Here is a 13,549-nt window from a genome sequence, read left to right as displayed (position 1 = left end):
GCGGTCCAATGGTTAGGACTCCATACTTTCACTGCTGTGGGCATGAGTTCGATCCATGGTCAGGGAACTAAGATCCTGCAAGCTGTGCAGTGCAGCAAAAACAAAACAAAACAGAACAAAAACAAATATGCACATAACCTGCCTTGTTCCAAGAAGAAACCTACTTTTTTAGATTTTATTTTGAAGTGTATTTTTATTATATTATATTATAAATATATTTACATTTGATTATGAAAATATTCACACAGAAAGTCTGAAGAATTACTATTAATTTTAAGAGATCTTTTTACAGGCAAAAATTTTATGTGACTCATGAACTATTTTTCTAGTAACTAATCTGTTTATTTGGTTTATAATCAATTTTTAAAATATTAATCAGATATATAGGTAGTTCTTATAAACATATTATGTTTGCTTTGTTCATTACTTGGGTAGAAAATGACTAACTATACTAAATAACTAGAAGTATACAGCAAGCTTTTACCAAGGGTATGGCATCCACTGACATTCTTCTCTCGAAATAACCTGAAAGATATTTCGGTATAAGAGCAAGAAAGATGGGTGGAGATCAAATCAGTTAGAAACTCTGGCTCAGAAATGCTGAAGATTACAGGAAGACTGAACTCACGGGCCTGCTATGTCCAGTTTAAGATTGTTAAGATATTGGTGGGAAATTTGGAATTAATCTTTGACGCTGAGTTGTGCTCCCTTGCTTGCAATGTAACTCAATTTTGGTATGGGAATTCTAGAAACTTGTAGGAATTTCTTTGTGGAAAAAAGTCTTATTAATAAAGTTACCTCTAGCCTTCCTCAGATGAAAAACATCATTTTATCTTCTTAATCGTGAGAAAGTTACATAATGCTTACAGAGGAGTAACACTGTACAGATGCTGTTATAGTTGAAAAATAGACCTTGAGGGACAGTCAGTTCTTCATAATGCAGGTGAGAAAATGAGGAACTGTTTTAGAAGTCATGGTCTTTGTTTGTGAAAACATCTACCTTGGAACCAGTTGGAAATTTCCTTAATAACTTACTCAGGTGTAATGGAACAACTGGATGTTGGTATTGTTCCATATATTGTCCTTTTAGTCGTGCCTGTGTTGGGAAGAATGAGTGATCAGACGGACAGTGTAAGATTCATGGCTACACAGTGCTTTGCAACACTAATTAGACTCATGCCACTTGAGGTAAGTTGAAGATACTTGGTTTATGGACTTAATGTTTTCAGTAACTTCATAGTAATTGTAACCCTTTTTAAAGAACATGTCAGGTTTAAAAAAAGATTTGAATATGTGTATAAATGTTAAGAATTTTATGCTTTAATGGGTAATTTTTTTTAACACAGTGTTTTAAATAAAACTATGGTTCTGGGACTTCCCTGGCTGTCTAGTGGTTAAGACCTCACTGCAGGGGGCACGGGGTTTAATCGGGGAACTAGGATCCCACATGCTGCACGACACGGCCAAAAATTTAAAAAACAAACAAAAACTATGGTTCCTAAAAGAATGATAATTCATTGATGCTATTCTAGAAATAGAATTGTTCCTAAGTGTCCCTGGTAACATCTATGTAAAGATTCTGTTCTGAAGTTTACGTGAAAGGTAAATTTGAAAGATGGTAATTGAAAGTGTAAAAAGCAAATGATGTCTCTTTTGGATTATGGAGAAAGCAGACTAGAAGGCTGAAGTTGGAGAATTCTGGAGTATATTCATGCTACAGAAATAATATATGTGGCCAGTGCGGGAAATAGAAGTGGCTTGAAGCAAGGGAAAAGCCAGGACCCTGCCACTTAGCCACTTACTATATTTTTATGGGATTTTTGTAATTCAGGAAGTAAGTATATATGCAGTTCATCCGTGTTGTAGTATGTCAGTAGCTCCTTTTGGATGTATTATCCTTTTGGGTGTGTTTAGAGTATTACTGGCCAAATAATACTCTATTTTATGGAGACACCACATTTTGTTTATCCATTCACCAGTTGATGGACATTTGGCTTATTACCAGCTTTGGCTATTATGAGTAATGCTGCTATGAACATGCACTTTATACACTTATAAAGTCTTTGTGTGGATGTATGCTTTTATTTCTTTTCTTTATTTGTTTATTTATTTTTGGCTGCGTTGGGTCTTTGTTGCTGTGTGCAGGCTTTCTTTAGTTGTGGTGAGCAAGGGGCTACTCTTCGTTGCAGTGCGTGGGCTTCTCATTGCAGTGGCTTCTCTTTTTGCAGAGGACAGGCTGTAGGCACACAGGCTTCAGTAATTGTGGCACGCAGGCTCAGTAGTTGTGGTACAAGGGCTTAGTTGCTCTGCAGCATGTGGGATCTCCCTGGTCCAGGGCTTGAACCTGTGTCCCCTGCATTGACAGGTGTATTCTTAACCACTGCATCACCAGGGAAGCCCCAGAACATGGATTCTTAACCACTGGACCACCAGGGAAGTCCCTGCTTTTATTTCTTTTGAGCAGATATTTAGGAATGGAATTACTGGGTCATATCATGTTTAACTTTTTAAGAAACTGCCAAACTATTTTCCCAGAGTAACTCTACCATTTTATATTTCTACCAGCAAAGTATGAGCATAATTTGGATGATAGCCTCTCTGAAAAAAAAAAAAATTGGCTATATCTTTTAAAGTTGAAGATTCCCATCCCAATGACCCATCAAATCTATGCTAGGTATATATCCTAGAGAAATTCATAATACATCCAAGACACACCTTCAAGAATATTATTTATACCATTATTTATAGTAGTCTAAAACCACTCAAATATTCATTATCTGTAGAGTAGATATGTTAACTGTGGATTATTATACTGCAATAAGAATGAACAAAGTACAGATACATACAATTAGTGAATCCTTAACGTAAGATTCTATTTTTATGAAGTTCAAAATAGGCAGAAAGTACATGGGATGCATACTTAGGTGATAAAGGTATAAAGAAAGGTAAAAAAGAAATTGCCATGGAAGTCAGTAAAATGATTACCTCTTGAGGAAAGGAGAGTGGGTTATCGCTGGGAGGGAGCTTACGGGATCTTGTAGGATGATGGCAGGGCTGTTTTTCTTAATCTGGCAGTAGTTAGAGAGGTGTTTGTTTTATAATTTATTAATCTGTACATTGGTTTATATATTTCTCTGCATGAATATTTTTTCCACAATAAAATATGTTAAAATAACCACTGACTAAAAAAATACTAGACTACTGTATCAAAAGACCCAAGTGACATTTCCTGAATTGTTTCCATCCTCTGCTTCCTAGGTCTTATTCATATCCTTTAACTTTTGGGCCTTGCATCATCTTATCTGTAAACTAAGTTGATTATGCTTCATCCCCTTGGTCTTTTTTGGCATTAAAATCAATGAGTGATGAGAAACCATCATGTGTTCTTTGAGCAAAGGAGTAGATGATGAAAGCAGTGTTTTAGGAAAATCAGTTTAATAGCTGTTTGAATGTGGATTAGAATGTAAGTGCCCCCACACAGAGCCCAGATTCACTGTCAGGTGATAAAGAGTCTAAACTACTTTTTTTTAAAAGGAGAATAACAGTACTTGATAACAAATTGGCAAAGAAAAGAGATTCTGAACTTTAGAGATTGAGAAAAGATTGGTAAGATTCCCTTTGATAGATGTGAAAATTACAAGGATGTGATGCATATTTTGCTTCCAGCCATGATAAAACAGATTTATCCTCCTACCTTAACTTAGAAAACCAGACAAAATGAATCAAACGATGGATTTCAGACACTGAACAACAAGGGAACAAATGAAATGCCCTAGCTTATGGCCTGGAGTGAGTTTCCAGACCATAGGACAGGGAAGTGAAATGTAAACAGAGGCTAGCAGAGTCAGAGTGCAGGGAGGACAAGATGGGTAGAATTTGCAAGGCAGAGTGCCTAAGAGGAAGTAGCTGCACAGAGAGGAAGCTCCAGAGGTCCACACAAAGGCTGAGTATTCATTTATCTGGGCATATGTATGAGAATATATGTTTGAGACTGGGGGGAACAATCAGAAAGGAGTAGGTGGAACAATTCCCAGAGCTCACACAGGGTCAGGAATAGGTATTTCCCCCAAGCCAAGTCAGAAGACCTACCATATAGGGAACTGAGTACAGTCCTTAGAAGTATATTGCCTGAGTAGCAGGGCCAAATTAACCCTTGACAGAAGACTGATTTGAACCCAGCTTAATAAAGCTTAAAAGCAAGCCTGAAAAGGATCAAATTGGTTTCAGGTAATTTAACTATATCCCAAAAAGAAAAAACTGTTTAACCCCCAAAAGTTCAGCACCCAACAGCGTAAAACTTAGGATGTTTAGCACCCATCAGAAAATTAACCAGAGGGAATTCCCTGGTGGCCTAGTGGTTAGGATTCCAGCCTTTCACTGCCATGGCCAGGTTTCAATCCCTGCTCAGGGGAGTGAGATCCTGCCCCCCGCCCCCCAAGAAAATTTAACCAGGAGAAAAGTCAGTCAATAGAAGCAGACCCTGAAATGACCCAGATAATAGGATTATTATATATAATAATATATAAAAAGTATATAAGGACATTAAAATATGCTCCATATGTTCAAGAAGGTAGAGGGAAAGCATGAGTGTAATGAGGAGCAAAATGGAAGACATAAGAACAACCCAAACTGAACTTCTTGAGTCAAAAGATATAATTACAAATAAAAACACACTGGATAGGATTAATAGCAGATTAGATGCTGTGAGTTTGAAGATACAGCAATAGAAACAAGAATGTCATGCAAGTTAATTCCTGTTCCACTTTATCTTGATTTGCCCTGTCCCATCTTCATAGGAAGAATCATGTACTTTTCAGTCAAGGATTCAGGGAATATAAACCAGTGGTTTTGACAGAAGCTTTAATTCCTTGCACTGTTAGTAACTCTTGCTGCTTTTATAGGAATTGGGGTGAGGAAGATACTCAAAGGAAGGGTTCCTGGCACTAAACAATATTTATGAATCCTAATCGTTGTTAGGAAATGTCCCTATTGTATGGCCTTATATCTGGTTGTCATTTATTAAAAGGTCCATGAGGATAAATGTTTGAAGATTTGTTACTTCCTTATAAAGCACTGTGCGGAAAGGCTTCATTTTGATGGTTGTCATTATGGTATTAGATGTGTTAAAATGTTAGTTTCTATCTTACTTGAAAAAGTTGTTAATTCTAAAACCTTTTGAGGGAATTCCCTGATGGTCCAGTGGTTAGAACTCTACGCTTCCACTGCAGGGGGCACAGGTTTGATCCCTGGTTGGGGAACTAAGATCACTCGAGCCCTGCAGCACAGCAAAAACAAAAAACAAAAACAAAAAAAACTTCTGAAAATATAACATGCAATCATTTTAAGACTCAGTGTGTATACCTCACTCCTGATACTATTTCTGGTATTTTAGGGAACATATATTTTAATTGAAGTTCTTTTCTCAGAATTTTACATTTCTTAACTTTCACTTTACATTTCTTTTTTTTTTTTTTTTTTTTGCGGTACGTGGGCCTCTCACTGCATGGCCTCTCCCGCTGTGGAGTGCAGGCTCCGGACATGCAGGCCCAGCGGCCATGGCTCACAGGCCCAGCTGCTCCGTGGCATGTGGGATCCTCCCAGACCGGGGCACGAACCTGTGTCCCCTGCATCGACAGGCAGACTCTCAACCACTGCACCACCAGGGAAGCCCTCACTTTACATTTCTTAATCATAGGGCAGTAGTTCTCAAACTTTCTGGTCTCTGGACCTCTTTACACTCTTAAAAATTAAAGACCCCAAAAAGCTTTTGTTTATCATGTTTTCTGTTATAGAAATTAAAACTGAGAAATGTAAAAAGATTTATTAATTTGTTTAAAGAATAAATCCATTAGACTTTTGAATAGATCTTTTACCACTACATGTTTTGTAACATGCATTGGTCATTTGGAAAACATTGGTTCACTGAGTTACGTAAATCTTTTAAAGGTTGATACATTTCATCATACAGTAGCAACAAATCAGACTCATTAATATCACCAACAGAAAATTATTTTTAAATATTGGGAAGTACGTGCGGTGCCAAGTCTCTTTTGAAAACTTGAATTTTATCATTGGCAACAAGTTATGTCAGTTGTTTTTCCTTGAAGTGACAAATTTATTTTTGAGAAAATATCACCCAAATACCCAAGTCAGAATAACCGTAGTTTGTCAGTCCATTCAAATAAAATGTTGTTCTGTAAAAAATGGCTAGGTCAACACACAATTTTAAGAATCTTGCAAGTGCTTTTCCTAAACATATTATACTTCCATATGCATGATATGCAGCATAAATGCTTTATGTGTACTTCATATTTTGGTGCACGGAATGTTAAAAAGATGTGCCATTCGAAGGTTGAGGTTTAATAAAATTATTTTTACTGCTTCAAGGACTTTCTTAAGTGAAACCAACTTTAAAAAAAATAAGCTGGGCTTCCCTGGTGGCACATTGGTTGAGAGTCCGCCTGCCAATGCAGAGAACGCGGGTTCGTGCCCCGGTCCGGGAGGATCCCACATGCCGCGGAGCGGCTGGGCCTGTGAGCCATGGCCGCTGAGCCTGCGTGTCAAGAGAGGCCACAACAGTGAGAGGCCCGCATACTGCAAAAAATAAATAAATAAATAAAAATAAGCTGGTGGATGGCTGTGAGGAAAACTACAGTGACTACCAGTACACTTGGTGACATTGCCTTGATTCTTTCTGAGGCACAAGCAGTTTTGCCCATTATTTTTGTGCATCAGAGCAAATGTCAACACAGTGAAAAAAGTAATGTCTTTCTTTTGTTATGAAATAGTTGACATCAATAACCCTCTGAAAAGGGTCTTAGAAATCCTGAGGGGTCTGCAGACCACATTTTGAGAACCAATATCCTGGGGTATCATAACACTAAAATTGAGAAGCTCCAGTAACAGGATTTCACTTAAAATAAGCTATACAGTTTTATTTGCCTCTTTATCAAGTAATGCATGGTACTGGAAAAAATAAATTGTAGCTGTGTTCTTTAAAATATCTCAAATGTGTTTATTTAGTAGTCTCATTATAACACTTTTAATACCTGTCAAATTCTTAAATATTTGTCTTCCAGTCTTTAAAATCATACTATTTTTGAATTGCTTTTTTCTCTGCATTTTTATATATATACATATATATGTTTTATTGTTGGTATTTTTTATAATTGAAGTATAGTTGGTTTACAATATTGTGTTATCTCTGCATTTGTATTTTGATAAGATGTGAAATGATTTCATAATCTGAGGATGGAAAAATTAATAAATAGTAGCAAATAGTTTTAATACACTTTAAAAAACAATTTTAGGCAGGCATTCCAGACCCTCCAAATATGTCAGAAGAATTAATCCAGTTGAAAGCCAAGGAACGACACTTTTTGGAGCAATTGTTAGATGGGAAAAAATTAGAAAATTACAAGATTCCAGTACCAATCAATGCTGAACTCAGAAAATATCAGCAGGTAAAGTTTTATACTTATAAATAGTGACTATTCCTTGTAAATGTGCCTTGAAGAGTTTAAAAATTGATTCAGTAATTCACTTCTTCTGTTTATTGTCTTACACCCATTTATTTCTCATTGCCTGTAAAAATACAGAGTTTTTTCTCTGTGTAAACATGTTCTTTACAAGAAAAAATTTGTTATGATCTGTTCACATTTATCATTTTTCTTTTTTCTCCTAACCTTTCAGGATGGTGTGAACTGGTTAGCATTTCTTAATAAGTATAAGCTTCATGGAATTCTGTGTGATGACATGGGTTTAGGAAAAACTTTACAGTCCATCTGCATTCTAGCAGGAGATCATTGTCACAGGTAATTTTAAGTGTTATTTTAAAAGAAGGCTTTCAGATGCTGAGCAGTTTAAACAAGCTGGTTAATTCATTGTGTTTTGCTGTCTAAAGGGCCCAAGAATATGCAAGATCAAAATTGGCAGAATGTATGCCACTTCCTTCCTTGGTGGTTTGTCCGCCAACATTAACAGGTCATTGGGTGGATGAAGTAGGTAAATTTTGCTCCAGAGAATATCTCAATCCATTGCATTATACTGGACCTCCCACTGAAAGAATAAGGTAAGAACTGTACAACCAAAAAATGTTTTATCTTTTGCTTTAAGTAGTTTGGAAGAATAAAATCGATTAAAAATGAATTCTAGTTAGCTTTTTTGGTTGTCAGACATAGGAACTTACTTAAGAAAGGTGAGTGAATAATAAAGATATATAATCAGTGAGACTCATCAAAATTCAAGGACTTTAGCCATTGTTAACAATCAGTTGGGCTTTCTAAGTTTTGGAGCTAGGAAACTGTCAGGAACCAAAACCATTCTCTATGCCTTTCTTGGAAGTCTTCTGATCATAGTATCTTCTAGGTGCTTCTGTTGTATCCTCGTTTTCTACTCACTTTCCCTAAGTGCTCCCTCTCTCTTCTTCTCTCTCCCCAAAAATGCTTTTGTTCCACAGTGGCTTGCTCTAGCTGCCCTGATACCATAGAAACACTAGAGTTCTATTAGTTTTACCTTCTTTCTATCAACGAATACATCTCTGTTCCTAAATACAAATGTTGAAGAGTGGTATATCATTGATTTCAGTTCATCTTTTTTTAAAATAAATTTATTTTTTTTTGGCTGCACTGGGTCTTTGTTGCTGCACACGGGCTTTTCTCTAGGTGCGGCAAGCAGGGGCTACTCTTCGTTGTGGTGCGCAGGCTTCTCATTGCTGTGGCTTCTCTTGTTGCAGAGCATGGGCTATAGGTACACGGGCTTCAGTAGCTGTGGCACACGGGCTCAGTAGTTGTGGCTCGCGGGCTCTAGAGCGCAGGCTTTAGTAGTTGTGGCACATGGGCTTAGTTGCTCCGTGGCATGTGGGATCTTCCCGGACCAGGGCTCAAACCCGTGTCTCCTGCATTGGCAAGCGGATTCTTAACCACTGTGCCACCAGGGAAGCCCTGATTTCAGTTCATCTTTTAAAGGTTGGATAGTCATAGATTGCTGATTAGTCCATAGATTTGCTGCCCTTCTGTTAATAGCTAACATATATTGAGCACTTACTGGCTAGGCATCATTCTAAGCAGTTTTATTTACATTTGTGTAAAATTGTGTATCCTCATAATTACCTTATGAGGTATGGTATGGGTACTATTATTGTTCCCAGTTTGCAGATGAGGAATCTAAGACATGGGGCCTGGGAAGAAGGTCACTTAGCTAATTAAATGAAGATTGGAACACAGGCAGCTCAACAGCTTGTACTCTTAAAGAATTTATTGTAGGGTTTCCCTGGTGGCGCAGTGGTTGAGAATCCGCCTGCCGATGCAGGGGACACGGGTTTGTGCCCTGGTCCAGGAAGATCCCACATGCCGCGGAGCGGCTGGGCCTGTGAGCCATGGCCGCTGAGCCTGCGCGTCTGGAGCCTGTGCTCCGCAACGGGAAAGGCCACAACAGTGAGAGGCCTGCATACCGAGAAAAAAAAAAAATTTATTGTAAAAGAATTCATCCATTTACAAGTGGTAGAAGCTCAGCTCAGACTAGCTTAAGCAAATAGCAAATTCATTAATTAAATTGAGAATCTCAGGGGGTGAATTCTTGCTTCAGGCACATCTAATTTACTACTCTTCCCCACGTATAACTTGTTCTGTTGATCTCTACTGGACTTCAGTCTACTGTTGGTAGGTAAGATGACCATGGGCAGTCTTAGGCCTACATTCTCCTAGCTTGGCAACTATAATAAACAGAAATCTTCTCTCTCCCATCATGAATATATCAGTACTTGAGATGACTGACTGGCCTTGATTGGGTCATGTCCCCAAACCAGTCTTTTGTGGTCAGGGGATAAAATATTGTGAATGGCTTGACCTGATTAAAATGCTTCATCTCTTTGGTGATTATGGGGATGTGTGATTGATAGCTCCCCCTCTACCCACCAGCACAACATGGAATGGTAAAGGAATAGTGAGTGCCTCCAGGGAAGAGGTGTTGGCAAATAAAGTTAAAATGACCTCCACATTTTGAGTCAGGTACCTATCTCTTTTCTAATCAGACTGAGTTAGGGCAGTAAGGCCAAGTCATAAGAAGAATGGCCTTCAGGTATCAGGGTCATGGATGCAGAGTAAGCAGAAGGGAATATTGGGCTTAGTAATGGCATCTGTGGTTTTCCCTTTGAAAGCATATTACAAACTTTGCAGATTCCCCATTTTATAATCTTATGTATTTTTAAATACAGGTTACAGCATCAGGTGAAAAGGCACAATCTGATAGTGGCTTCATATGATGTTGTGAGAAACGACATAGATTTCTTTAGGTAAGAATTAAACTTTTTTAAAGAAAGACTTAGTATCAAATTCAGAAAGACTTAGTATTTTCCTGCCTCAAAGACTTCATATTGTTCCTGACATACAGTAAAAGATGGTAACATTTTTTGTTTTTCTTCAGAAATATTAAATTTAACTACTGTATTCTTGATGAAGGCCATGTCATCAAAAATGGAAAAACAAAATTGTCAAAAGCAGTAAAACAACTGACTGCTAATTATCGGATTATTCTCTCTGGAACACCAATCCAGGTAATTATTTACCATGTTTTTTGTTTTTTTTTAAAATATTTGCCATGTGGAGAGAAGGCTTCGCATTTTACAGTGAATTAAAGAGGTTTTTTTAGTTTATAGGAATGATAATTTCCAATAATTATCTTTTATAATAGTTCATTTGGTATGTAGCAGTATCTGAGCAAACTAGGTTTTAAATCTCATATTTAAAATGTAATTTTAGGCTATGTAAACATAAGTCTTACGTCCAAAATATGGGAGACATTAGTCACATTTTCTTCCACATTGGCCATCTTCCTTCTGCAGTATAATACAACCTGATTTAACATTGAAAAGTTAGAGATGATTCAGAGGTGACTCATCATATAGGAGAGGTATGAATACCTGAGGTTAGGAAGCAATTGAAGGAAAGAGAGTGTAAAAGTTTATCTTGGAAAAGGAAGGAGATGGCTGAGTATGTAGATGCCTTTAGATATTTTTGAGAGATTCTCTTATCTTCCAGTGGAATTGGTTGCAAATGTTCACATCTAGCTTGGATAGCCAAGTCTGATGGGAAGATACCCTCCATCATTCTCCAGTTGGTAGGAGGGTAGACACCAAGTAACCTCTAAGATTGCTTCTGACTCTTAAAAAAATGATGGTTCTTTATGTATTTGTTACTTTTCTTTTAAATTTATTTTTGGTGATGGACTGACTACTAAAGTATTACGGTTTTGTCTATTAAGTAAACACTTCAGATTTTAATAACCACAAGAGAGAACATCATTACAAACATGAAAATTTAATGGAAGTAAGAAAAAGTACATTTAAAATGGAAAAAGGGACTTCCCTGGTGGTCCAGTGGTTAAGACTCTGTCCTCCCAGTGCAGGGGGCACAGGTTTGATCCCTGGTTGGGAACTAGGATCCCGCATGCCGCACAGCACAGCCTAAATAAATAAATAAATAGATAAATAGATAGATAAATAAGGGAAAAAAATCACTTTAGGTTTGATATATCAAGATTTGTTTGCTTATATGGAAACTTCACAGTATTTTTAAATTGATTATAGCTTTCACAACAAAAGAAGTATCTGTTTGCTTAAAGGCTCTCTTTTCCCCTTCCACACCTCAACAGTTTAGCTCTGAAGCTGTAAGGTGGGTGGGTTTCTGCAACAAACAGCCATGGTAGCCCATGAGTCATGGGGCAGAGCCTAAGTGGGATTAGAAGGGTTTTCAGTATAGAATGGCAGCCCAGCATGGTGAGCCACTGCTTGAGCATGGTGAGGAGGGCTTCTGGAAGGGGTAAACAGATGGGATGGTACCTTAGGATCCACACATACTGGAAAAGCATCCAAAATGAAAAAGTGTTGATTTCTTTTTTTTTTTTTTTTTTCAATGAAACTCCAACAGAATTGGAAAGAACCTGTGCCTGTTCCTCATGACCCATAAATACTGGGTAGACTTGACCTATAACCAAACTTTTGTAGGCTTTCCTGTGTTGAAGAAATGGTGGTATTAGCCAAATTTCTTAAATCTTGCTGCTAATCTGAGTCTCAAAGTTGAAAGAATCAGACATATATTCATCTTTCTCCTCTTCTATTTACTACTTGATGGAACCTACCAGTAGGATTTAAATACCATGGACCAAGGCTTATTCTGGTGGAAGAGACTTGAAAGTTTCCTCCAAATAGGATGGAGTATTTTCTCCAAATTCTACACGTTAAAATATAGACTCATAGAGACTTCCTTGGCAGTCCAGCGGTTAAGACTTTGCCTTCGCAAGGAGTGTGAGTTAGATCCCTGGTCGGGGAGCTAAGATCCCACGTGCCTCGGGGCCAAAAAACCAAAACAGAAAACAGAAGCAATATTGTAACAAGTTCAATAAAGACTTTAAAAATGGTCCACATCAAAAAAATCTTTAAAATATATGTATATATAGACATACCCCAAAATGTGGTGATAATCTATGTCATCACAGTGGACTTTCATTAATGTTCCATTTTTAAGTATAAGGAAATAATCGTAGTACACAAGATAACTGGTGTTCCTTTCTTATACTCAGAACAACGTTTTGGAGCTGTGGTCATTATTTGATTTCCTCATGCCAGGATTTTTGGGGACTGAACGCCAGTTTGCTGCTAGATACGGTAAACCTATATTAGCAAGTAGGGATGCTCGAAGCTCCAGTCGTGAACAAGAAGCAGGTATGAAAAAGAGATAGTTATATACTCTGTGCAAGTGAATATAATTTATATCTAATTTTGGGAGCCATTTAATCTTATTAAGAGAAATTAATAAGAGAATAATAATAATAAATAGAATGAAGTTAACTCTTATTATTAATAGGTGTTCTCGCGATGGATGCACTGCACCGCCAAGTCCTGCCATTTCTTTTGAGAAGAATGAAAGAAGATGTTTTGCAGGATCTACCACCCAAAATTATTCAAGACTATTACTGTACTCTTAGTACTCTCCAGGTTAGGAATCTGGTGATCGCAGTTGTGGTTGTTGGTGGTATGTTTATTAGGGGACTGTTTTGAACAAACCACAAAAGTATTGACTAAAGGGGATTTAGCCTTTGGTTTATCACTCTAATCTAGCTTCTGCTTCCTTAGACTTCAGGAATATTCAGTTTCAAACAGGTGTAGATAAAACCTAAATGAATCTGTTTGGATATGTAAGTACACATTTGGGTATGTGCATTTTGAATATAGCATTAAAACAAAATCCAGTATCATAATTCCTTTGTTATATATGTCTAGTTAATTGAAAAAGTTGGAAGGTTAAAATGATAAATAAGTAAGCCAATGTTTTAAAAAGGCCAGAAGTCTGCCTATAATGTTATACCTTACAGCGGCATAATAGGTGTGTATACATCAGGGCTGAGCTGGGAAGTGGAACCTTGTCCCTTTTAAAGTAGTGCCAGTAAATTTTCAAAATAAGTATTGGCTTCTGCACAGTTCTGATTTTGTACATAGAGACCATTATCAAAGGAATTTATTGTATGCCTTTCCTTGTGCAGTATTTTTGTAAGG

General features: G+C 37.3%; 1 protein-coding gene across 4 annotated transcripts in view; it reads left to right on the top strand.

Moving 5' to 3' along the window:
* The window catches only part of BTAF1 (B-TFIID TATA-box binding protein associated factor 1), a 96,846-nt gene that overhangs the window by 74,126 nt on the left and 9,171 nt on the right, over positions 1–13,549 (top strand). For all 4 annotated transcript variants that reach the window (XM_059055431.2, XM_067025053.1, XM_067025054.1 and 1 more), the window contains 8 exons: positions 1,040–1,188; positions 7,311–7,463; positions 7,693–7,814; positions 7,904–8,071; positions 10,214–10,291; positions 10,423–10,552; positions 12,577–12,718; positions 12,861–12,991. In XM_059055431.2, coding sequence (XP_058911414.1) covers positions 1,040–1,188; positions 7,311–7,463; positions 7,693–7,814; positions 7,904–8,071; positions 10,214–10,291; positions 10,423–10,552; positions 12,577–12,718; positions 12,861–12,991 — 1,073 coding nt within the window. The remainder of the gene's footprint in view (positions 1–1,039; positions 1,189–7,310; positions 7,464–7,692; positions 7,815–7,903; positions 8,072–10,213; positions 10,292–10,422; positions 10,553–12,576; positions 12,719–12,860; positions 12,992–13,549) is intronic.

Source organism: Kogia breviceps, chromosome 2, assembly GCF_026419965.1.
Source record: "Kogia breviceps isolate mKogBre1 chromosome 2, mKogBre1 haplotype 1, whole genome shotgun sequence".
NCBI lineage: Eukaryota > Metazoa > Chordata > Mammalia > Artiodactyla > Physeteridae > Kogia > Kogia breviceps.
This window is presented reverse-complemented; position numbering and strand designations above follow the sequence as displayed.